Source organism: Perna viridis, chromosome 9, assembly GCF_037379345.1.
Source record: "Perna viridis isolate PV_CMFRI_1.1 ecotype Kerala chromosome 9, ASM3737934v1, whole genome shotgun sequence".
In the NCBI taxonomy this organism is placed as follows: Eukaryota; Metazoa; Mollusca; class Bivalvia; order Mytilida; family Mytilidae; genus Perna; species Perna viridis.
This window is the reverse complement of record NC_142453.1, coordinates 31,189,766-31,216,849: the sequence shown is the minus strand read 5'-3', so window position 1 is coordinate 31,216,849 and position 27,084 is coordinate 31,189,766. Positions and strand designations below refer to the sequence as shown.

General features: G+C 32.3%; 3 protein-coding genes across 9 annotated transcripts; all 3 read left to right on the top strand.

Moving 5' to 3' along the window:
• The first annotated feature begins 213 nt into the window (after nt 1-213).
• On the top strand, nt 214-6,641 carry LOC148607796 (uncharacterized). Of its 2 annotated transcripts, none has more exons than XM_088546334.1 (4): nt 214-927; nt 4,276-4,416; nt 4,710-4,809; nt 5,383-6,641. In XM_088546334.1, the coding sequence occupies exons 2-4, from the start codon at nt 4,359-4,361 to the stop codon at nt 5,552-5,554; spliced, it is 330 nt and encodes a 109-aa protein (XP_088402460.1). In that variant the 5' UTR covers nt 214-927; nt 4,276-4,358; the 3' UTR covers nt 5,555-6,641. The 2 variants fall into 2 exon arrangements, with proteins under 2 accessions (XP_088402460.1, XP_088402459.1); XM_088546333.1 differs by having other exon boundaries at nt 214-3,784.
• A 6,559-nt stretch (nt 6,642-13,200) lies between these two features.
• On the top strand, nt 13,201-16,457 carry LOC148607795 (uncharacterized). Its single transcript, XM_088544915.1, has 2 exons — nt 13,201-13,736; nt 15,570-16,457. The coding sequence occupies exons 1-2, from the start codon at nt 13,232-13,234 to the stop codon at nt 15,998-16,000; spliced, it is 936 nt and encodes a 311-aa protein (XP_088401041.1). The 5' UTR covers nt 13,201-13,231; the 3' UTR covers nt 16,001-16,457.
• A 2,945-nt stretch (nt 16,458-19,402) lies between these two features.
• LOC148607794 (uncharacterized) lies at nt 19,403-26,888 on the top strand. Of its 6 annotated transcripts, none has more exons than XM_088544920.1 (6): nt 19,403-19,505; nt 19,857-19,912; nt 20,853-20,964; nt 21,708-21,854; nt 22,721-22,808; nt 24,150-26,888. In XM_088544920.1, exons 2-6 carry the CDS (start codon nt 19,859-19,861, stop codon nt 24,202-24,204), a joined length of 456 nt encoding a protein of 151 aa, XP_088401046.1. In that variant the 5' UTR covers nt 19,403-19,505; nt 19,857-19,858; the 3' UTR covers nt 24,205-26,888. The 6 variants fall into 6 exon arrangements, with proteins under 6 accessions (XP_088401046.1, XP_088401044.1, XP_088401045.1 ...); XM_088544918.1 differs by having other exon boundaries at nt 19,410-19,505; nt 19,644-19,912; XM_088544919.1 differs by having other exon boundaries at nt 19,440-19,509; nt 19,644-19,912.
• Nucleotides 26,889-27,084: the final 196 nt, after the last annotated feature.

Below are 27,084 nucleotides of genomic sequence, written 5' to 3'. Positions count from 1 at the left end.
ATAAGATATTGTCATGAAAAAAAAAGTATTGCACACTAAATTGTTGTGTTAATTTTAAGCAAACTTTCTTCAATTACATAAAACTCGTGCATGTTTATCGACAACAGTGGGTTTAAATTAATATATTTCGTAACTAGGTACTGAATGAACTCTCCGTTTTGTGTAACGATAAGAAGTATTTATATTTGGTAAACAAAAAGTCAATATAGGTGTTACAAGCTATGTCATAATTGCGGAATATCACATGCTCTGTGTATAATCTACCGCTTATTGTGCCACTCTTGTGTTGTTGGGTTTAGCAAATGATATGATATGTACTATTTATTCTGCATGGTTTGTTTTCTTTAATTTGCAAGAAATCTTCGATAGAGTTTGGTATTTTGTGTTGTTATTTGGATATTATATAACTTTGATTCAGGTGATATCTATAAGACTGGGATCAAATCTGAGTATGATACGTTTTAATTCCGGATTACAATAATCAATGTCCTAGTTCTTCAAACTACTATGACTTATAGATTTGAGAGATGATTTTAATTGGAGTTATGCATATAAAATTGGGGATTTGTTTAGCTAAAGGAGAAATTATATGAGTGCCAAAACACATATGATTAACAAATATGAATGTTTCTTTCTTACCTATAAGAAGGCACACTGAAAGATTTTGATTTCATTAATTGTAGAGATCCGATAAAACATTTCGGCTTGGACCCTAACATTTCCTTTAAATCCATAAAACGAGGAATTCACAAATATATGTGGAGCTCGGAATATCTGACTCAAGAAATTCTGATTGATGAAGGTACTATGTTGGTGGTCTAAGAAGAAAATATATGCTTTTTCTAATTTTCTGTTTATTGTTTCTCTGGGGAACCCTCCTTTCGCAAAAATACATTTTGTGTATCTCATGAAGAACAGAAACTCCAGGTATATAAAATTAGGACTAAAGTGATATTATGTATTGCAGATTTTTATTTTATTATATTAACCGTTATTCCGAATGCAATCTCATTATAAAATATATAAACAAGGAAACAGGGAGTCTTGGAAATTCAAAATTTCTCTGCCGCTCATACATACAGTAACCGATTGTGATATACCTAAACGAACGAACACTTTACAAAGCAATCAAAAACCCTACCAATGATTTCAGACATAATTCAGGCTGAAACTATAATATTGTTTATTTCACTTAATCCTACATGTAGCCATCGGCATTTTCCTTTACCATTAGACTCATAGGGAGCATAAATTGAACACACAGAGCCAAACTAACCAGTATTCATACATACATGTATATTACTTCTGTTTGGATGTCTTCACAAACACCCAAGCTTCTCCGAAGTACTCTGCTTTGTTTTAGTTCATTTGAAATGGAAAATTTAAAACAACCTGTAAGGTTAAAAAAAACTATTCCAATATGAAATATTTCATGTTGGTATAAGTTGGGGTAGAACAAATCACTATCGTCAATGTTATACCGGCATAGAGGCCGGTGCAGTGATATTGAAATATCCTCTTTTTTCCGAGAAGATATTCTCATAACCAGACAGGTTTTAAATCAAAAGCTATCCCAGTATCCAATCACAAACTATTTATTCATAACAGGTCTGTGTGCAGATAGCGGTTTATCTGGCAGAATGTTAATTGCCTTTACTCGCTTTTAATTTATGACAGTTTAACCTCGTTAACAACATTTCCTTTCGACAGCTGGGTACTTAACAGTTATGTTTACTTAAGAAAGTGTTCTGAGTCAATGGCTAATAAGCTTTTCAAACCGAAAAAACTTGATACAAATAATCAAACTGGCCAGGAAAAATGTCTTGGAGGTGCAGTTTTTGTCGCATTCCATGACCTTTCAAAAACTTACTACTATACAATAAATTGAACGTCTTTTTGTTTCTTTCTATTGGCTTGTACTGGCATGTTTAAGACGAATATTGGCGATACGGAGCCAAAACACACAAAAAAAAAAAATAAATAAATAACTAAGACAAAATAAATTAGGATACTATAATGCACTGTTTCTTTACGTGCAATAAAATCAACAATGGCTATAGTCGGCGTCACATAAATAACATACTGTTAAAATTTGAATAAAAATATTTTCTACGACTTTATTGACACCTACCGTCGTTTAAATTGTCTTAAATGACTTGCTCATTCGTTTAGCCAAACAGCTTCTCCCTAAACATTGAATCGTTAAATTCCGGTCAGATTTTAATTCTAGGTGCCAATATTTACATTGTAAAAAGTCGGCCATGTTTACAGTGATCGGGTTGCTAGGAGATGTTGTTTACGTTTAAATGGTTTGTCCAAAAACCGAAGAACCCAGAATGCACTTCGGCGTTATTTCGGATATCTCGGATTTATTTTACGCGAACAACGTACAATACCGAGAAGTTGATCAAGCAGACGATTGTCACCGGAGTTCGACGGGAACTTACGAACTTCGTTTGTAAACAAATCGTCCCGTAAAAACCAACATGGCGGATATTAGTATGGGATTTTCCCGTAAGGATTTGTTACGCATGATTTAAGCTAATAAGCGACTTGTTTTTGAGAAGCTGTTTGGCTAAACGAATGAGCAAGTCATTTAAGACAATTTAAACGACGGTTGGTGTCAATAAAGTCGTAGAAAATATTTTTATTCAAATTTTAACAGTATGTTATTTATGTGACGCCGAGTATAGTAACGAGTCTTGTTCCTGCTATTTCTTTGAATAGCATTATCAGGATTGTCTTTTTTAAAATTAATATATATTTTCTGTTCCTCAACAAATTTACAGTTTTCGTTGCAGCCAGGGCAAGATGACATTATAGACCGGTTCTGTGGTATTCATTTGAGTTGATTATATTCCATGTTTGTCAAACATGTTGTCAAATACTGAGATGGATATATAAAATTTAGGCATAACAGTCATCTTTAGTATTGCATGATTATCTCTGCAAATATACAAAATATTAACAAAATGGAACTTACATTTGAAATAATGGAGATATGACATATTCGAAGCTGCTATTTTAATAAAAAATTCGATATTTGACTGCAAATATTAAATATTGAAAAATAATTTCGGAATGTGTTTTCTTTTTAAATATTTACTTTCTAATTTTACATTTCGATGCCTCAAAGGTCAAGGTCGGCCTTTCATTACAGACTGTAAAAAAATGAAAGTTTTTGACACGTTTACTAAAAACTGCTGCGGACGGCACTATTTGCTAGTTTTTTTAATATAACTATTGATTCTGGTATGAGATGGAGCTCATCTGATGGAAAAGGTTTGGAATTTTTCACACCAGCAAAGGGAAGTAAGTGATACAAAAATGATACAGCATTTTTTTCTTAAAAAATCATGATTAACTTTTGACCCCATTTTGTTAGAGACGTGACAACAATCGGGGCGTACGACATCAATATTTCGATAGAGTTTAAAAAATAAGCTTTTCATCGATATATAATCTAGCCGTATTATATTCTCACAAATCGATAGCCTGATATCCTACTACTAGTGGTAGACGGACGATTGTTCGTTTTAACATTAAAATGTTTTAGATTCTTTTATATGGCATGACCTGATATTTTACAAGTCACAAAGCATTTTGATCCAAATCATAACCACAACCAAAATAATTTAAATCTACTCCATTTACGAAAACTCAATATTTGAAATAAATCAATCTCCATTCGTAAATATTTTTTATTACCCTAGGTATGCTGGGGATGTCAATTGAATGCAACCGCATGTGCTACTGGTTCACAATGTATTCCAAACAATCAGTGGTGTGACAATAGTTTTGATTGTGCAGATTGGTCTGATGAGGCAAAACTGTTGGACATTTTTATCAATTTATGGTGTACAACTTTCGATCAAACCTTGATAAATTATAACCAATATCATGTAACAACTAAACCATTCATACATATCCCTGAAATTTGTTGACAATGGACAAACAGGTCCCTATGAAGTTACTATTTTATGTAAACAATGCATACATAGGAATATATTTAATACAACAAGCACTATAAAAAATGTAAACGTACCTAATGGTTTTGCCTTTGTATAGTGTGTCTAGTGAAAATATGAGTTACTCTTCTCATAACGTAACTAAACAAATAAATAAACAGCCATCTTTGCATTCAGCTATTTTCATTAAGCTTGTAAATGTTATTAAAGTACATCCATACTACATCTGACATTAAAGTAGACTGATATTCGTTTAGTGTAAACTTATGAAGTATAAATAATACTGCGATCTTTATTTGTTCGATAGGCACAATCACTAATGGCTGCCCTAAGCATCAAAAGAATTGTTACAAGCACGGACCTTGTGTAGCTCCCTCTGTTGACTGTTCCATGGAAGGGAAAAATTCCGCTGTTGTCAACGATCTAGAATCTAAGCACAAACATATTGGTATGATTTTGTTTTTGGTTAGAAATATAAAATTACAAACTTTATTTGTAACTTACCTCTGTGTCTGTTATTAGTGCATTGCATCATTTTGGCACTCTACTTCAATACTTCCAGTACAAAAAAATATTTATTAATTGATATAAATTTCAGTTTTTGATTCATTGTTTCTAATAATGTACCTATGATTTAAGGACGCATGGCAACATGGAAATCACAGTAGTCTATGCAGAAGCGTTTATGACAAAATGTGTGTGTCAAATCGCCAGCAGACCTTATTCTTTATACTTTTACAGGTGAAGGTGTTATCGTCGCCATTGTTTTGAGCCTATTACTAGTAGCATCAACTGTATTTGCATGTGTCACTTGTTACCTTGTTAAAAAGGATAATAACCGGTATAGTATATACAAATAATATATCTACAAGCTATAAAAATTGAAAATTTAAAGAATTGTCCAAATAAACTGCGAATTCAATATATTTTTTTTGGATTAAAAAGCATTTGCTGAACGCACCCTCTTTGTGCTCATGTTGTTCGTGATTTAATAACAGTTCACATATACACATCAAACAAAAATATTCGGGTAAGTGCATGAGGCAAAAAGTGGTGATTTCCAACTTGTAATTTGATTTGCTTGTTGAAATAGTCTTATAAAATGATTGGAAAAAACTATGTAATATATATTGGTCTAATAACCTACTTTGGTATCGTAACTAGTGCTTCTTTCTACATATCTCTTACTTATCTCTCTTTGCAACACTAAGTTCTTTGTTTGAAATATCTTAGAACAACAGAAAGGTTAATAAACATCTGCAATAATTAATGGCCTCTCGTTTAAAAGAGAATATTAACACGATGGTGCCACAAAATCATTAAGTTCACGACACCACTCCATCTATAGTTTGGTGTGACTAATTGGATGTCGATGTGTGGTTCTTTGATATAAATAAAAATCTTTCACAAATAGTGAATTCAGAATTGCCTATGAAGGAAGCGAAATGTTCGAATGGTGTAACACCGTCATCCACACAGAGAGACAGCAATTTCACAGAAACAATCAAGCAATAAAATGTCAGGTTTCGAGGGTTAAAAAGAAATTAGTAAAACAAATTCAAATGAGATATGAGGATATGACATGAACAAGTTAATATATATCTCCAATACAATGAAATATTCAATAATGGTTTTTAAGGGCTAGAGTATTTTCATTTAGTTTCGATTCGCCACATTTTTCATGCCAATGGATTGTAAAGCGCTTTGCTTTTAATTTACAAATGGTTCTAATAACACAGGTAATAATGCTGTAACCAAATAGCAACCATGTAATGCATATCAAGCATCAGTGTGTTAGCTTGTTTTACTTAATATCCCGATGCCAACTCCTGATTTCTGTCTCCCGAATTGTTCTATTTGATTTATTTGTACTGTAAAATGTTGTTGTTATTGCCATTAATATTTAAACTAACGCAATTATGTCTCTTTTTTCTAGTTTGTTTGTACACATCATATAAAATGAAGTAACATGTAACATTAAAAACGGTATCAAATGATATCGTCAATTGAATACACGTAAATTCTATCTACATCTGACATTAAAATATGAGGAAATGTATGGTGTACATATTAATTTGAAACAAAACTAAATCGACCTAGTGTCATTCATGACTTTGTGAACTTTTTCACCGTGTCAGTATTTTTATTCCATCTTCCGTTTATATTGGGCTCGATGTTTTATAAACAAATTGGCGGGTGTTACTAGCAAGGCAGAAGTAGCACCTGGTCCATCCTTCAATTTCAGTGGAGTTCATATTACTCATTTTCGTTTGTTTCTTTGTGCGTGTTAATTTGGTTATTTCGTGTTCCTTGTTGTGTATGTCTGTTTTCCATGTATAGTCTTTATTATTAAAAGAAATTTCGTCTATGCCGGTTTGTCTGTATATAGAAATTCAAAACTTTGTTGACTTATAGCGAAAAAAAAACATGTAGTTAAACCTATGTTTACAAGTTTCCAATCTATACAATACCCTGTTAACTTGAATTTTCAAAAAACATTAGTGTCTTAATTAAGTCAACAGAGTATTGTTTGCCAGGTGAGCGATTCAGGCTCCTGAGAGCCTCTTGTTTGTATATGAAACATGTTTAATACGTATCAAACAAAATGTGTGAAACAAATGCTATCCTTACAAACTTTCCTCCGATATATATCTCTTTGGTTACAATAACACATAAATATGCTTGTACGATGTTTGTAGTGTAAATATATTGTTAGTTATTACAAAATATTAAAAACACAAAAAATACAAATAAGTTGATGAGTACTAAATGTCATGCAAAATGCTGGAAATACATATAAAAGCCCTTCAAGAACCTCTGAAAGAAATGGTCACGCGTTATATCTACGCTTGATGAACCCATCGACTCAGGGGCATAGAAAATGCAGGTCTACTTGTGATCACGATGATATGTCTCTCCTGAAGCACATGAATACTAAAATTAATCAGATATTTTGACACACCCATAGTTATTCCAGTTGAAAATAATGGTCAAAATGACCTAATTTGGTCTGGATTGTAATGTACAATCCATATAAATACATGCATATATATTAATAAAAATTATCCTACCATGAATAGTAGTGGTGAGGGCATGAACCTGTCTGTGATGTTAAATGCAAGTCAGAACATAATACGATAACTCGGATGCCGACACAATATCCCTAATGTATGCATATGCAAAATTAGAATAACATAATTGTTAATTGTTAAAAACGACGACGACGGACGTCATGTGTTGGCAAAAAGTCACATGGCCTTGTAAAAAAAACAGTATGCAGTTTCATCATGATTATACAAGATTTTAATCATTAGCATTCAACTCAGGACATATGCACCATTTTTACTATAAAAACAAAATATTGCTGAAATAAGAGCAAGTGTAAACATTGGGAGGATGCCAGCTATTTTAAAATGGCAGTCCAAAACAAATTTTCGTCATCATCATTTACATGTAACTTGGGATACCATGTTTACCTTGAAAGAAGCTTTTACTTTCAATTTCTTTCTATAACTCAGGACAAAATATCAAATAAACGGCATTTTGACCGCTATGTTCTATTTTTAGTAAGATAGTAAGAACGGCCACCGTAAGAATCAATCTTACAAAGTTTCATTTGATTCTGAATAGTAGTTTCAGAGAAGAAGATTTTTAAGATAATAACATAAAGAATGTCAAAAAAAAAAATGCAATAACTCAAACATCAGTTGACAGATTTTTACAAAAGTAAAGAGTAGCTCCCATCATCCTGTACACTTTCATCTGGTCGTATTTGAGTGTTTTTGAGATATTTGTGACAAAAAAAATGTTGTTTGAGCTTTATGTTCTCTTTTAGTAATGACGGCAATGTTTTTCGACGGATTAAAAATTGAAGCATTGAGTTTGTGCAGGATACCTTAAGGAACAAACATGCTAAGTTTCAACTAAATTCATTCAGTTGTTTCTAAGGCATCGTTTGTTGAAAAATTGTTAACGACGAAGACGGACGGCTCGTGATGATAATAAATCACATGGCTTACGGTCAAATGAGCTACAAAAAGAAAGCAAAACAGAATGTCAGTAAACAGAGCGTAGGTTTATAATAATTTGATAAATTAGATCTACTTTAAAGTTTACAAGGCTGTTTTTATAATTCTGGTTGACCTTTTACAGTTGTTAAAAGAGATTGTAATAAATTGAGCAATCATGTTCAGGCCAGTGATATATAAGTTGTGCAAATTTTCGAATTTTGACTTAAACAAAAGGTGTGTTAATGTTTGAGTGAAATTTGAATATAATCAAAACAAAAATAAAACCAAACAAAAAACATTAAAAAAAACACCGTTATAATCTCATTTATTGAACAACATAAATACTTATTTTAGAGTCAATACGGGAAGTAGAAATGTACATATACCAAAATGACAGTTTTTAAAAAAATTGGCATTGGAACTAACAATGCCTATATTCTTCTACTTCATGCTACTTACATGGCGAACTGCTATGCTTATCTTAAAATTCTTAGAAAATTCTAAACTTAAATAAAAAAACAACTTCAGGCCACAAGAGTCTACTGTACAGTTTGATCAAAAATAAATAATCTAGCCGTATAGCGCTGATTCGCAATTAAAAAGCAAATTCTTTTCCAACCAAAACAAAACCAGAATTATATTGCCGTCCCTTTAAAGTAAAAAATAAATTAATATTACTTAGTAACGAGTTTAAGCTCATATTTATTTTCATAACTTTGACAATGTCTCGGATACGCGTGAATATATAATGACAGAATCATTAATATTTTAATTCATTATTGACGCCATTTATCCTGACAAAAACCCCTACTGTTATTTAAATTGGCTACCAAGAGATTTATATGCTTGTGTTTAATAAATGTCACTATCGTAAATTGTTTTGGAACATTTTCCTTGTTGATTTTTGCTTTACCTATAATTTTCAATTGTTGTCTTTTTATACACCACTTTCTAGAATTATTTGATTTTATTAATATAAATTTAATAAATCACGACTTGATATGTCTTTCGCAAAAAAAATGGTGAACATGGTAAGGTTGGGTGTCTCTGTCCGTTTATGTAGCCTAATTGTGCATGTTTTTTTTGTCGGATGGGACGGCTACAAGTTCTATGCAATCTACTACCAATATGATCGATACACATTATCAGGTGGTGATTGACTTGATGATGGAGGAACGACTCACTCGTCGTCGGCTGGAGGGAAAGATGGCGGTGCAGCTAGAATCCATTCGTCGTGATTATGTTTCGCTCAGACAAAGTTGTTCTATTCTTGAACTGAATAGCAGTATTTGCGAGTCTAAGCTAAGCGGGATGGAAAACAATATTGAATCACTCAAGCATCTATCAACATTTCAAAAGCTTGAAAAAGTGGCTACATTATCAAACAATGCTCATCATTTGCAAATGGGTTTAAAGGACACCATGCAGACTTTATCCTCCGTCCAAATTGACGTGAACGCCAGAAAATACGATTTTCTTGCTTATCTTAGCCAGTTTTATTCCTTACAGAATAGAACCACAATAATAGAAAATTTCATGTCAAACAACGGTAGGATAAAATAGCCATTTATTACGATACATGTACATAATATACTAACGATAACTGGAGTAAACTTGAATGGTTTTGTAAAATGGTACATTATGTGTATAGTCTTTTTGGCACGGAACGACACACAAAATATTTGGTGTAATGGGTCTTTCTCTCTTCCCTTGGTAGTATAAAATCCCCAAAAGAGTTTACTCAGATCCAGACACGTTTCCATAATTTAAGATAAACATAAAATGGACTAGTTTTAAGAAAAGGCGAACATTATCATATTTACAGTAAATAAGTTTTAAACCTCGCTTTGTTTTTGTATTACGGCAAAATAATTAATATCAGGATTTGTTTGCAGCAGGTTGACAATTTTTTATTTCTTTCGGTTTAGGTCCTGTTTGTTTTCATGCATATATGTCTGAAGGCAAATTAAAAAGTTTTGAATAAGGTTCAGCTGTAATATTTAACGAAATCTTGACTAATCTTGGCCATGGTTATAACTCCAGCACTGGAAAGTATACAATAAAGATGAAATGGCTGCACGCATTTACTTGGACAATTTGCGTCGATTCGTGGCCTCTTAATGTTAATGGAGCTTTGGGCGAATTTGTGACAGACTTGATGTAAGGGTTTACATAATAGGTAGTCTACATGTTGATACGGAATCCAGGAGTGATGGAGATTGTGCCACTGGTTTCGTTGTACAAAACTGTAACTTCATTGGATGAGATGTTTGAGTAATACTCAACTAAATAGACGGGCACGTGGACAGTGGTAGTTCAAACGCATTTCCGACGTTTTCTGGCTTTAAAGTCAATTACTTACAAACCTTCCATCTGAACTCATTTTATTATGCATATACTTTATACTGGTTCTTTACATAGGATTCAGAACAGAAATGACAAACATTTGACTAGATAAAATTTGCAGTGAAATTATACGTTTATATTTTATTTTCGCCCAAACTGAGACAGGAATCGGAAATGCCTTATGGATGGAATGCAATTGGTGCTTTTATGATACAAAATTATAAATTAAGTTTTAACAGCTGTGAAGTAATACATCATAAAAACCTATGAGCACACAAGTTAATCTGACACTACTTAAAATATTTGTTTTGTTTACCAGTAAATAAGATCGTAAACTTCCATTTTCATAGGAAAAGTCTGTACCATGTCAGGACCATTGCGGTAATTTCCAACTTTCCGGTTTTTACCCTGATATTGCTATTTGTTATACGGACTTTCCTTTTGAATGCTCTTTTTGACTATTGCCAAGAGATTATCAGTTTGGTTATTTTGTTATTACTCTCCATTTAACCTTGAATCCTCTGAACCTATATGTTTCTATCATCTTCTCTGTATAATTCATTCCATATTAATGCAAATAACAGAATTGTTGAAGAGTAACCATGGGAACCAAAGTTATAGTGGTAATCAAAATAATGTAATCCAAGGACAAAGACACGGAAATCAGACACATACAACAAAGAACATGGAGTAACTAAAATCATACATACAAAGTTTTTTAATTCAGAGAAGATCGATAGCTCTGATCTAATTATTTTTCGCCATTACTTCCGAAGATTTCCAGAACATTCACCTCGGTTAAAAATACTTTAACCTTGGTAAAAAAATAACAATAACGGCTCCACAGGTAAACACGTGTCTTCTTTTTCTTTTCATTTCATTTAATCTATTTCTTGGTTAGTTTTCAAATAAATAATGACCATATTTAAGCCACATTATACCACAATACGTAAATTTCAAAAGGATCCTTGCGTTATATTCGAAGTTTATTTGTTATTAAAGAAGCAACCCTTACAGCACATGCACGGATTGAAGTCAACAGAAGTCACATGCATACGAATTCATCTAGGTCGATTTTTTGTCTTGCAAGACAATACATATATTGACACCCATTTTATGTATTTTATGCATTTTATTTGTGGATATCAAATGAAATTATACAGGAAAAGTACAGTTTAGTAGAAATAATTCAAGATGGCATACAGTTGCGCGATATACGGTAGTCTTCTAAACCGAACAAGAAAAACACTATTTAAAGTCCCTTCATATCCGTGTAAATGTATTTTGAATCTAAATAAACCTAACACTTCTTTAAACTAAACACCTGTTTAACACATTGTAATGTCCAAAAGGGGTTTTCTGCTTTTCGATAATTGGATATAAGGAATAGGGACATGGGGAATACGTCAAAGAGACAACAACCACACCGGGATGAAAAATGTAAATTAAAGGCCACTCATTTGTCTTCAGGCTGCAGATGGTCCCGAAACAACGTTATACCCAGGTACAGCGAAATAATTGTATATATATACTTTAGCAACATAACGTAAACTGAAAATGAAAACGAAACAAAACATACAGAGGCTAGTAATTCCTGACTTGGGACATATGCTAAAAAAAAAAACCAAAAAAAAAAAAACAAAACAAAAACAAAAAAAAACAAAAAAAAAAAAAACGGGTGAGGGGTCAAAGTAATTTTGTAGATTTGTGTGATTAAAAACCCCTTTTAAAACTGGTCACTGTGAAATAACATACATTTGAAAGAAACTGAATATAAATTACACAAATGTACAAACAAAGGATTATTAGAGTTAACTGACATGCCAGCTGCAGACCAGATTAAACTTACAAAAAGCCCTCTTCGATAGTCGCGCAAATGTAAAATTCAACCATTTATCAAATATTAAAACTGGTTGCTCACAACTAATAAATAGCATGGTTATCACATTTAAATCAAGAAACATTGTAAGAAAACTGAAACGTCGATTTATATGGAATTCATGCGTATCACTTAACACACTAGTAATGTATGACAAGGCGGTTGCTAGATATAAGATAGACAAAGAAATCTTATCGTATATTTGCCAAAATTATAAAACTTTAGTCAAGTTGATAAGTAATCAAGTACAATTGTCTTTAACAGAGGTCTCCCGTACATAGGAGACGATAGTGGAAAAGGGGCATTTGTCAAAGGGAAAATAATCCTACCACATTGTTAAAACTACTATATAGAATAGTAAGCGTGTGGTATCATGGTGGTAAATGCAAGAGAACACGAATTGAACAAACAATAGATGTTTATGATCCTGGTAAAAGATAAAGTTTCCTAGAAAACAAATAAACACAAGAAATAATACTTCTTAAAAAGTAATATGCATAAAAACGTAAGAATGAATGACCAATCTGAATTCCAATAACACCTGTGAGTCCACCGGTATGGTAACTGTCCTCTGCTTTTCTTGAAACACTCATCGAGTTGATCAAATTATGTCAATTTTTATTCAAGTGGAAGATGAACCATCCCTAAATAAAAAATGGGAATATTTCGTTGAGGGAGAAAAAGTATTTAGTTGTTCCATTTAAAAAAAAATTAAATATATCTTTTTAAAAATGGGTTCAAGTAAAAAGAGTACTCGATATTTTTTTATTATAGCTCCTTTCAGTGTAATTTTATTCTTGTACTTAATAAGTGAGTCAAATCGTTCTGATATTGTAAATAAAGGAGCGTGCAGTGAATATCGTAAGTTTATGTGTTGAAAATATGAGATTTAATGGAATTTATATATTTGTATAAAGTTTTAACGTTTTAAAGTGCCGATCCCGTTTATCTCTCCATTTAAAATAAACACTACCCATTACTTATTGCACTTACGAATAAACGAGATTTCTGAACCACTAAACAAAACAATGGAAAAGATGAGAACATTTATTCTTGTCCTTCAATGTATTTCTACCAATAATGCTTTCCTGTTGTATGGAACTGCTTCAAATTCAAAACAACCACAATCCAATATTACGGATAAACATTATCAGTTGGTTATGGACTTAGTAATGGAGGAAAGAGCCGCTCGTCGTCAGTTGGAGGGGAAATTAGCGACGCAACTTGAATCTATTCAACGTAATTATATTTCTCTGAAACAAAACTGCACCAGTCTACAGCTTAACAACCGCCTTTATGGATCAAACCTTAACGGAGTAGAAAAAATAACTAATCTCTCTTTACTTGAAGAACTAGTTTCATTACCAAACAACACTCGACATCTGCAATTGGATTTGGAAGATACGAAAAACATTATTTTTTCTATTCAAAGAGAAGTACATACGCGAAAGGATGACTTCATTGCTTTATTGAATCAATTCAATAATTTGAAGAATGAAACAATGTTTAAAGAAAACCAGCTTTTACAAAACGGTAAGCACAGAACACTTGTCTAATTAGTTTAACGACACAATTGCATCGCAATTTAACATTATATTGTATATAAATCACATTTTTTTTTATTTATAAGGTACACATTTTATGCTGGTGGTACATGTATTGATTGAGAAGGGAGTATTATTTTCAAAGAAATGAATAAAAGAAATATGTACAAATAGCGTAAATATGGTTGTTTTGAATATTTTAAAATGCATTAATACAAACTACAATGACTTATCTCTTTAAACTACGCGGAGCAGAATGTCATTCTTTTCGAAAATAGACCAAGCCTACCTTGATGCTTCTTGCCTCATAGATATACTATTAGTTTATATTGTGTCAGTTTTCTTGGAATTGAAATATTTATGAGAATACACAAAATGATTTCTTCTTACAGTTTTTTTTAAATATGTGGATGAATTTATTAAAATGCTATTTCGGCCTTTTGTGTCAAGGCGGTGATTTCTGGTAATTAAATTATTTATGAAAATACATAAAAAATCTCCATTTTCAGTTTTAGACCTCTTGAATATTTTGATCATCCGTTTTTTTAAGTATGTATTCAGAAAGATACAAAGTTTTTTGCAACAATTATGACGTCAGTGACTGCCGGAAATGTTTGACATTTTCATGTTTTTTTCTTAGATTTTTCCGATGACATACATATAAGATTCGGCGAATTTGGAGTTTAAAATACCAGAAGAATTACTTTAGATTAAAAAAAAAATTTCGTTTTCTATTAAAGTCATATTTATCTTGGTTCAGAATAACCCAAAGTAATAAAGCATAAGGAGTTTTCTACAGAGCACATACATAAAACACCTCCATGATAAAACCACCATGGAAAAGAAAAATTGGCAAATAACGTAAAAAATGTGACAAGTATGATTAAAAATAAAGTACATTTAACGTTTTAACGTTTTACAGCATACATGTGAACCTCATAAGACAATTAACGCGTTCCACATCTTTTTGCATTTTTGTTATTCGTTGAAAGATACATCAATTTAACGTATCGAAACATTTTCCAAAGAAAAGAACACGCAACTAAATGTCTTTCTGAAAAGATAACATAGTATTGGGAATTTAAGCAACGAATAATTAATAAGAATATGCAGTTCTTATTCGATACATTGTTTATTAAATTTGGCTTCTATTAGTAAGACGATTAAGGTGAAATAAGTAATACTCGATTTCTGAAATCATACAGTTAATGTTAGAATGTGATAAGCAGGCTTGGAGTCAATGACATTGCCATCTAATGCATTACAATTACAATTACAATTACTTTATTTGCCTGACGTAATGAATAACATTACACAGTAATGTTATCAAAAATATAAATAAACCATTTAAAAAAAACATATTTGAAAAGAAACAGGTACATATAATACAATATACATATTCCCCATTGCATTTTATCATCATAAGTGTTTCAAATGTATTGTCACCAAGACGACATCTCTTTGGTATGTACATTTTTTTTATGAATACAGTAGATTTATTGATGTTAACTCGTCACTTTTGTCTTAAATTTTTTACAATATTTTGCCATTAGAAAAATTAAAATAGAATGTAATGTAAAATAATGCATCTATTACATTCCATTTTGACCAACAAAATCAGCTCATTACACGTAATTGTAATGCAGAAATCGTCTATTACACATTATTCTCCATTACATGAAAACAATATGTTATTTCAACGCATTACAATTAGACATTAACATTACCCCAAGCCTGGTGTAAGCAAGTACAGTATTTTGTGATGGATTTGATCCTATAAAATGTAAATTTTTATTCACTGCATACGTTGATTAAATTTCAGTTCCAGTTGGTTTTTCCGCCTATATGTCTCAAACTTGTGTAGACAAATACAACAATTTGACACTTAATTCAACAGTAATTTTCGATAAAACTATCACTAATGTGAATGGTGGATATAATTCTAGTACAGGCAAGTTTACGATAAAATCAAAGGGATTGTACGCATTTACATGGACTATTTGTGTTTCGTCATTATATGATATTCCTGGCTACGGCGGAGTGTCCACCGAATTAATGTACGGGTCTACTACAATCGGAGCATTGCATGCCGATTCGGATGGTACAAACGATCACTCTTGCTCAACTGCATTTGTTACTAAACAAGCTAACAATGTTGGAACAGACGTATGGATAAAAATCAGATTTCATTATGGAAAAATGTTGAATGAGAAATATGCAATTTCGACATTCTCTGGCTTTATCATCAGATAAATATCTCTCTTTATTGATCGCTGACGGTTTAAACTTTCGTCATGAGTCCCGAGTTGCTCATTTGCTTTTGTTACTTTGTATGTATGATTTTAGTTACTCTATGTTCTTTGTTGTGTATGTCTGTTTTCCATGTCTGGTCTTTGTCCCTGGATTACATTCTTTTGAATACCGCTATAACCTTGGTTCCCTTGATTACTCTTTTGCAAATGAGATTTGAATCTTAGACTCTATGATAGTCAAATGAGATGTATGATGTCTTCTTCATGAAAAAGATAATTGACTATATAGATATTTCGTGGACGTAATTGTTTAAATAAGTCTATTTGCAGGTCATTTAGTACATGTAAGGCATATCGAAATATAGCAATGTAATTGATTGTTTTTTTTTTGTATTTAGTATCCCATTAATTCCAATTTTTAAAATCTTAAAGTTTTAAGTGGCAAATAGCTTAATACACCTGAAAAGATAATTTGCTTGCGTCCGTCGTCGTCGTCCGTTTACAATTTTTCAAAAGTCTTCTCCTCTGAAACTACTAAGCGGAATCATATGAAACATTGCACAGTTATTCCTTAGGGTATTTTGCACAAAATTGTGTTTAGATTTTTGATCTGTCAAAAAACATGGCTGCCATTTCTAAAAATAGAACATGGGATCAGACAGTAGTTTTTCGCATATATCTCCAAAACCGTTAGATTGAGCCATATATAAGTGTTCAGCATTATGATATCTATATGTGGTCAAATTTGTATTTTAATATGTCAAGCCTTTTTGGAGTTATTGCCCGTTTACTTTTTTGCTATTTTATTGTTATTTATTTCAAAAACTTTCTCCTCTGACCATACTTGACCAATTGGAATCAAACTTGGTATGAATGTTTCTTGGGGTATCTTGCACAAAAGAGATGTTTAGATTTTTATCCCAAAAAAGCATGGCCGCCATTACTAAAAAACATAGTCGTAAGACTGTAGTTTTTCGCATATATCTCCAAACCGTTATGTTTAGCCAAATTCTGGCGTGAGTAAAAGTGTGAAGCATGATTCGATTTATCTGAGGCCAAATTTTCAGTAAAACGTTTTAGATTTTATACATATATTATCATCTCATCTTCCTAATGGAGCTTGAACATAAAGATACAAACATTAAACACTATGCTTTTAGCTTCTAATCGTGACCTTGTACCCAAAACTGACACGACAAGAGAATCACGATTCTAGCGGAAATACAAATATAAATGTAATCCAGTGACAAAGACCAGAGATGGAAAACAGCAGACAAACACAATAAAGAACATAATGTAACTAAAATGATATATACAAAGTAACAAAAGTAAATGAGCATCACGAAATAAAAGCTGGGAGCATAGACCACGTGCTCTGGTAGGGTAAGCGTCCTCTGTTTTTCTAGAAAAAGAACCCATCGGGTTGCTCACAAAAAGTTAAGTTCGGGGTAAACGAAAGAGGAAAGGAAAACTATGATACGTTGCACAAATTAGTTTTCATTGTGCAGATGGATAAACCATAACGATTCATGATGACGACCATAAAACTTTTGTAGTGATTACTTCTATCTTGTAGCAACATAACCCTGTTCCAGAAGCATAATTGGAAGAAGTCTAGTGCGATACAAAAAGTCTGCGTAGTTTCGGGAAGCGCTGGCGTATGTCTCCCTTTTGGTTGAGTATGTTAGTGGATAAGAGAATCCACGTCTTCTTGTTCTCGTTTTATCCATTTTCTTGCGTAGGCCTCCACGACACCCATAAGAACTTTAAAGTCATAAACCAGTTTATGGAACGAACGTGGTTCACGGCACATGAGACCTTTAGAAAGAATAAGGAAAGTGTGCGCAGTTACAGCAAGCTGGCATTACGTGAAAAGTCATCACGTTTGTCATAAAATTTGATCAATAGTTTTCCTTTACCATCGATCTCTATGTGTGTGTCAAGATATGAGGCTGACTTTACAGTGCCTTTAGTATCCTTTATCTCAAGTTCTTTGGGGTAGATGCGATGTATCAAATCCCCGAAACTAAGATTAAAGGATCTTGCATAGCCATATTCTTTAGGGTAGGTGCGATGTATCAAATCCCAGAAACTAAGATTAAAGGATCTTGCATAGCCATATTCTTTTGGATCATATCAGCTATAAAGTCATCCTCATAAGAGTGCAGGAATAGGTTAGCAAGTAGAGCAGCACAATTTGTTTCCATTGGAATGCCAACCGTTTGTTGAAAAAAAAGAGAGGAAATCTTTTCACTTAACCTGTGAAAAACGTGAGGGTATTGTTTTCCAAAACGACATACATGCTTTCAGCAACTCTAGCGTGTGGGTGTTGGTTTCACAATTCGTTTGCTATTCTGTGGATTGCGACCGTGATATCCACTTTCTATAACAGTCAGTAGCTCACGGTTATACTACAAGAACAAGTCTTATTTACACAATAATTAAGGACGTCATTCCAGAAATTTTACCGTAATCAACATGTCGGTTTCAATACAAAATAAGGGTAACAACAAAATAATCGAACATGAATTGATGAAGTCAAACATGACAAAATAGATAACATAACACGTACGGAGCAGCAGGTACCGCAATTACGTTGACGATACAGGCATTTCAAATGAGACGATGGATTAAATCCAGGTTTCACAGCACGTTAAACCTCCTTTTCTATTGCGGCGTGAATATGGGTACAGCGGTTCTTTTTTGCATTGAATATACATTGGTCTTTTTGTTCAGTGGGTTACCAAATATTTTCTATAACGTATTCTCCATAACGATGAAAAGGGAGGACTCGAGAGTACCTATGCAAATAAAATGACAAATGAAGAATAAGCAAGCTTTAAAATCAATGACAAAAGGAGGATATAAACATTGAAAAAATGAATAATGTACCATATTAACTTTAGATTATAAGTGAAAAAATATACGTTACCCTACTGGTGACCTAGTCCATGCGCCCATGTTTTTAGTGGAGTCCGAGTTACTCATTTGCTTTTGTTTCTATCTATGTGTTGTTTTGGTTACCTGATGTTCTTTGTTGTGTATGTCTGTTTTCCATGTCTGGTCTTTGTCCCTGGATTACATTCTTTTGATTTTCATCTTGTTCTTGATTATTCTTACATACAAACGCTAGGCCAAAAATTAAAATCTCGTCAAAATTAAATAAATAGTTAAACAGCTGCAATTTTGTTTTAACTTTAATCCCAGGCATATAAATGATTAACATTAATACATACACATTAAATCAATGACATAATATACCACAAAACATTTAATTCAATGTTTTAAGTAGAGAGTTGGACTATGATAAATCTTCGAATCAATATTACTTACATAATATACATGCTGTTGCTATCACTGTTATCTTATGTTTAGAGATTAGGAACTTCCTTGTAAGTTCCAATTTCATAATATATATATATACACACGAGGATGTAGGAAATTACAACTTATTCAGGAATGACATAAGTCATTAGTTTTGTGAAGAGTACCTTCAGTAATACTAAGTAAGTACGTGTGTTCATTATAATACTAAAAAAACTTTATATTAAACAATATTTTCTTTCACTGCACAACCACACTTCATTGTCAACTATCTAGATATTCAAGCATATGAATAAATTGATGTTGTCTTTTCTCTTCAGTTTCAGGGGTTCAGGTATAATGGCAATATACAGCTGTTGTTGTTAGTTGAGACAAATGCGTTTAAATAATAATTCGAAACATCTTGAGAATCGGTCCAAAATTTCATAACACTGCTCTTTCATAATAAAAAGAAGTACAAGATCGATTACAAAGATTGAATTATAACTCACTTCCTAGGTATTTATCTATATGTTTTAAACGTTTACAACCAGCCATGCAATTACAACTAATCTTCACTGGACTGGTGTTTATGTTGACGCTCAGAGAGGTAAGTTTATAACTTGCTTATCTTAGTCAGCATTAAATGTACTTTACTTCAGAAAATTGAGGAAAAATAAAAATATGGTATTTTCCATGGTAGCTTCTAATGTAAAACTAGCACAAGCCAGAAATATTTTGAAATTCACTAGAAAGTGGATTCTATTAATATTAATAATAATTATTAATATCATTATTATTATTATCATCATTATCATTATTATTACTATTATTAACTATTAAAATAACACTACCATTGAAAAACGGTTGTGAATTGGTTAATATGTTGACTTCCTTGCCAATTATGATAAAAAAAATAATTATAGAATTTGCAATAAGATGACTCAGAAAACAATATGTTGAAGAAATATTTTTTTTGAATTCTTTTCTATGGCATTAAGATACCCTGTTAAAGGAACTCATATTACACAATGGGTATTATCATGTTACTACGATTTTTAAATCTTCAATCATTGCTGTATACGTTTAATATTTTTGCGGTTGCTAGTTCGTGCACATATTCGTTGGCATCTGTTAAAGATGATCAGCGTTTTATAGTGTTAAAATCGATTTCACGGATACTACTTTCTTGCTCTTTTCTGTCACACAAAACAAGCAAAAACTAAATATAACGAGAAAAAAGTATGGTGAATATGTCAAAAAAAGACGAATATACTACCTGGATGAAAATGGCAGCCCAAAGTCACCAATTGTGTCTTCAATGAACGACGATGAAACTTTTACACCACAAGGCAGACTGTAGCTGGCCCCAAAACTTCATTATACACAGGTACAGCAAGATAATTGCCCGTATATACTCAAGTAACATAAAACAAATTAAAGGTGAAAACGACACAAGAGATGCAGTCGCAAACATGTTAAACCTTTATAGTATTGTTATGTCCATTTATCAGTCAAAGAAAAATGATAATACGCATTCTATTTTAAAGATATGTAGCCTTTGTGGAGTCAATTTGACTTGTGCAGATGGTGGGTGTGTACCACCCGAGAAATGGTGTGATAACTCTTTTGAATGCAAAGACAAATCAGACGAAAAGTCATGTATGTGATTGTGACATCGACAAAGCATAGGCAACTCTTTAACATTCAGTTTGATTGTCAAATAACGAAACATACACTCTAGTTAATACAACATCAATAACATTAACAAATTCGCGGATACAAACAAATAATCAAATAATAAGCCATTCAAATATTCAAATGTAAATAATAGATAAGCCCCGAAACGTTAGGTTCCCTATAGGCAGCCATTACATAGTTAGGAAATGGGCTTTAGACGGCAAGCGTCGGTTTGGTATATATTCCTGTCACCGTACTTATCCGGTTTTACCTAGATCATTTTTTCGGACTTTAATTGTGAATATTCCTTTATAGTATTGCATATAACTAATCAGTTCGGTAAATGTGTTACCACCCTTCGTCAAACGCGGGATACTTCACAAATAAAGTTTACATTTAATTAATGTTTGATATTATCTCTCAAATTCATCTTTTTTGCACAAACACAGATATAGGTGTCTTGTCAACCATTAAATCTGAAAACATTTTGTGTTATGCCGTCAAAAATATTAGCTCGTAATAAGTAAAACTTATTCATGGAACAATTCGTGGATCAATTAATATAAGATGATAAATCAGCAATCAAATACCAAACATTATTGTATTTTGTAAAATAACAATTCAAGGCCAATCAGTTACTAGTACATAAAAGGGAAGTATGGTATAACTACTAAAACAAAGATAAATAAAATTTAATTGATATGAATCTTATTTCATTGTTTTAGGTAATTTTACTGCTTGTCCCGAACAAGAAAAAAGATGCTACAATAGCGGACCTTGTGTTGCTCCCACTGTCAACTGTACAGCGTCCGGTATAGGTTCAAAAGTTGATGATACTATAGATCCCGACAAAGCAAATAAATCAAGTATTGGTAACAAAAAAGAAATAAAATAAAAATAAATAAATAAATAAAACTGGTATGATTTAAAAATGTTTTAAATAAATAATATTTTTTTTCATCATTCGTATGTTTTCGAAGCAATGGCCAAAGCAAATTTGAATGCATAAAGGGAAACACTTATTTTGGACCGTTCATGGAGCTTGTGTCTTTGTGGATTTAAAACACACGAAAACGTCTTATTATTTAAAATTCGTACCAAAACTTTCTATTGGAATAAGAACAATTTAATTTGTATTGATTTGTTTTTCAGGCACTAACTAGTAACCCTGAAACACACGTTTTTCGTGGTAGTCTTAAACAAAGGAACAATATACGTCAACCATGTGGTGTGTGTGTGTGTGTAGGGGTGTGTGAAGAATGATGTATTTTAAACCAAATGCACAAAAATAATTCTTTAAGATGGACTTAGAATGTAATACCATAACTATGAATGACCGACAAATATTCTGACGGAAGTGACGAAATTAGTAAACACGGAAATAGATGATTGCGCAAGTGTGGAGACGCTATTTTGTCTTAAATACGACATTGAGTTTTGTCCATCATAGGCATAACCTAAAATCATATTCCAATTTTCATAATTTGCTATTAGTCTGAGTACATGCCGTTGTTGTTTTTAGGGATGGTTGCTGCTCACGATCAGTCATTGTTGTAGATTCTCTTCTAGTTTATTAATTCCAAAGCATCACTAACCTAAGCTATACATTAAAGTATAGGGGTAATTCAATTATTATGGTCTATTACATTTAAATTTTAACAGTATTATATTTTTAAAAGAATTTTTTTCGACAAAGATATCATAAAAAGGAAAACATTGATGTTTGAATTTTTTTCAGGTATTATTATTGGAAGTGTTATCGGTGGAGTGATATTTCTTCTTTTAGTAGCCGGAGCAATATATATTGTGTATTCGAAATTCATAAGGTAGAGTATACACATTTACAAATAGGTAAGACTCTTTGCAAGGGAACGTCAACATTTATTTAGTTTCCAAAGTGTAAAATTGCTGTTTTAGTCTTTCTCACTTTGAAAATGTCTATGTACACTTGAAAGCAAAATAATAGTCACGTAAAAAAGTAAAAACGTGTATATAAAAGAAAAATAAATCATTACCACTCCCCCGAGAAAAAAGCAATGCCGAGGTATATTACAAATACCTCGTGCTGTTACATAAACTGTAAATAATATCTGTGAAAACACATCAGGTGTGACACTAATAGTGACTAGAAAGACGTTTACACAGTTTGAGTATAGTTAAGACATAAATCCAGTTCCAACCTTAGGTCATTTTACAATATTGTGACAAAAATACATCACATTTATTGGTTGTCAAGTCAAAGCATAATTTCGTGCACGAAATGGCTGCCACTTTCATTCTAAACCATAAAAGTGCGGGAGGTGGTTCAGTTTTCTCTTTCCTCCTTTACCATTGCTTTGAGTAGGTAAATAATTCGGTCTTATATTTGATATAAAAATAGTCCTAATTGTATAATTTTAGGTATTTAAACTGCGCTATCAATAATGTTTCTAATGTCAAAAAGAATCAGAACAACTTATTATATAAACAACAAATCATTGTCTGAGCGACCAAAGATTAAAAGAACACAAATAAAACAGAAATACCTTTCATTATTGGAAAAAAAACTTTCAAAATAGTTGAAAACATGTATCAACCTAACAATAAGAAAAATTCACTTTTTGTTACTTCCGGGACATGACGTTTTTTCGTTAGTATATTGGGGAACCTTAAGGGAATTTAGAATTGTTAGATAGTGCACGTAGTAATGGTAGAGCCCACACCGCTTCGCTATATAAATGTTATATGAACTACTCATGCTAGGGTAGTGATGTTAAGTGTCCAACATACAGTACTATCTACATGTTCAATACCAAATATGTAGTTACAAGTACTAATATATTAAGAAATATATAACTAATATGATTCAAGTGACTGTCTCTCCATGTCCATAAATTTCGATTGCCTTTTTATGTATGATAGATACTAGTACTAAAAAGAAAGTCATCCAAAAACGTCAACACATTAAACTGAGATAAGGTTGACTTAAAGATTTGAATTAGCTACATTTCCTTATCAAAACTTATCAGCTTTAAACAAATTATTTATGATCTTAGCAACTCGAGAGTGTTTGTTATGTCTTTTTCATTGCAGAAATTATAAATAATCTGTAAATAAATAGTGGTCAGTGTAATTTTTTGTCGATTAGTCAATGTTATTGATTTCTGTCATTTCAATTTGGATTTTAGAAAAGCACAACCACAGGGCAATAATATTCCACCGGCTGCAACAACTAGCCAGTAAGTCAAAGAATGAGCTTTGTATACAAATATTTAAACTTCGTATGTTAATCTGTTTGGAATTAAAAACTATCAAAACATTTTTGAACAAACGAATAGTTGACCAAGCGGTTAAGAAGAGAGTTGATGGACAGCTTGACCGTTTTCGCCAATAGATGCAAGTTACTAACCGTAATAGTAATTAGTTTTTGTTAAGCGTTACTATGTTTACAATAGTACATGGTTTCTTCAATGTTTCTTATCTTTTATATTTATGTTTTTGACATCTACATGTTTTTATGCTTAAATGATGTGTATGTACTGTGTATGTAAACATGTATCATCATTTTTCATTACAATTTGCCTCATTCAAAGATGCATTCGTCCATAAATTGGCGTTTTTTAGTTATAAGATGACCGTTTTTAATCACATTAGATGCTGTCTTCAGGGAATTTTTCGGATTTATGAATAGAGGGGAGCATCGCCTTATTCATGTCAAGGATGCATAGTCTTTTCAATGCGTTGTTGAGTAAAATAAGTATTTTAAAAAAGTTTAAAAAATTGACGTTAATGTAGATACTTTGCCTCTGAAGGGAGCACGCATATTTCAATATTTGGTAGGTTTGAACATGTTGAAGATATCGTAGAAAAACAAGTAAGGTATGATTAATTTATTCTATCAATACTTAATCCATTATTCAATTTGAGCACAATATCACATAAGACAATGCAAGGCTCAATATCTCTTGAGAATTCAAATAACTTCATTTTCTGTGGTTCGTGTCTTTAGAGAATTCCTGACTGAATTACTATTACTACGTAATTTATTACTATTAGGTGTTGGTATTTGTGGTTTTACATTCACTTTAAGGGAAGTATTACTTTGATTTTTTTCATATTTGAATTTGGAGAGAAGTAATCAAAATATCAGTAAAAAAAAATCAATAATGAGTCCTTTCTTACCTTTTACCTTTTAACATTTTACAGATTCAGCACAATTATCAAAACTTTGGGTTTCTTATAACAAAAGAATTAGTTACCGATGAATTGGGTTTCAAACTTTAAACAATTATATCATTCAGCTGTTTAGTTAATTTAAATTTACTTCACTTGGAAATTAATTTATACTAATTAAACATTAAAAACAAGCGCTAACTTCGACTTTTATAGTCATAACAGCAACGTTTAATATTTCATCATCATTTCATGTTCATTTTATCATCCATTTCATGTTCGTCGCCCTAAAACCGCTGCTATTCAATTGTCGAGCGGTCTCATTGCCAGCTTTTTGTTCATATTAGCACCTGGAGTGCTTTTGATATAGAGACTGATATACACATACTGCGATCTTAGTGCTAGACACTATTTATTCAGAAAAAATATACATTTTCAGTCGATTTTTGTTTAGATGTTCATAAAAAGGGAATGGGACACGATAATAGATAATAGAGTCGACGAGTTTCAATTGCCACTCGAAATTGGGATTTAGCCTCCTGTTGCGAAGCATAGGCTTCGTCATTTGTCGAACACCAAAGCTGGGTTCTTTAACGTGACAGGAACGTTGCATTTTTCCCAACGCGTTGCACCACTATGGTTTGCAGCAAGGTGTTCCGTATCCCAGTATGAAGCATACTAGGTGAATCCCATTCCATTACCTATGGCACACAACCCAGTTGCTCTGTGGGCTGGGCATCCTAGCCTCCGGCCAGAATTCTGAGCGATTTTTAGTCGCCTTAACCGACAAGGTTAGAGCTGCAACGATCTTTTGACACCCAGACCTGCACGGGGCGGAAGATTAATAAGCCAAGGTGTTATCATTAAGAAATAAAATGGAACAATTTCAAAAGATTCACTTTATTTTATATCTTTGAGCCTTGTTTTCACAAGTAAAGATACTCGACCACGAAAATTAAGTCATTTTTGAGAGATTCTGCATATTTACCGCTGGACGTTGCAACCCCAAACCAAGTCCGCTGTTATTGTTACTGCGGATAACATGTATTTTAATGCTTGAAGTTTTGATGTTTTTTTCATACTTTGATATGTTCGGACCTAGATTTTCTTTACTGAATATTCATTCCTGTCTATATGTTGTTTGGTGAGGTATTCCATGGAAGGTTCGAATGTACTATTTAATAAATGTTATGTTGTGTGTGTTTGTTGATTTAGTTAATTATTTGACATCGTATCAAAGGGGAAGGTTAAGCCTTATAGAAACGACCTTTAGAAGTTTAATTGTGTGTTGCTTGCCATTTGGTGGATGACTGTCTCATCTCGACATTCATACCCCATCTTCTATGTTTTTTGTTTCAATTTAAAGACATTATGGTGATTACTGAAGGTATTTATTACTTAGGTTTAAGTCATACGCTGGTGCATTTTTTTGATTCACCATAAATATTATTTTTGTCTAGTTTTCTGAATTTCAACCTTCGCTGATGAATCTTGATATTGCTTACATAATGGTCATCCTTGAAATAACTTACTATGTATCATTATATTAACTTCCCCAAAAGCATTTCATGTCCATCTCTAGTTCATGCGGAATTGCATATTATATTTTTTTTTCTTACTTGGTACATGATTTTTACGACCGATAGGTAAAAATGATGGATGGAACTCTACTTTTGTTCGCTAAATAAGCTTGTTGCATGTGTATCTTATAGAGTATGTATTAAAAGTTCTTCAATAAAGGATGTTGCACTCTACGTCGTGCCAAGAATACCCCACTCAACCATATCAGTCAAAGCTGTGAAAGTGGTTCACAGTACAAGTCATCATGCCAAGGCAATATACCAAATATTTAAGCATTCCTAGTAATAGATGCTGGGAAACCGGTTTAAAAAATTTCCATTATGCAGCACTTAAAATACTACACAGTAGATCGGTAAACAGGAAGTAGAC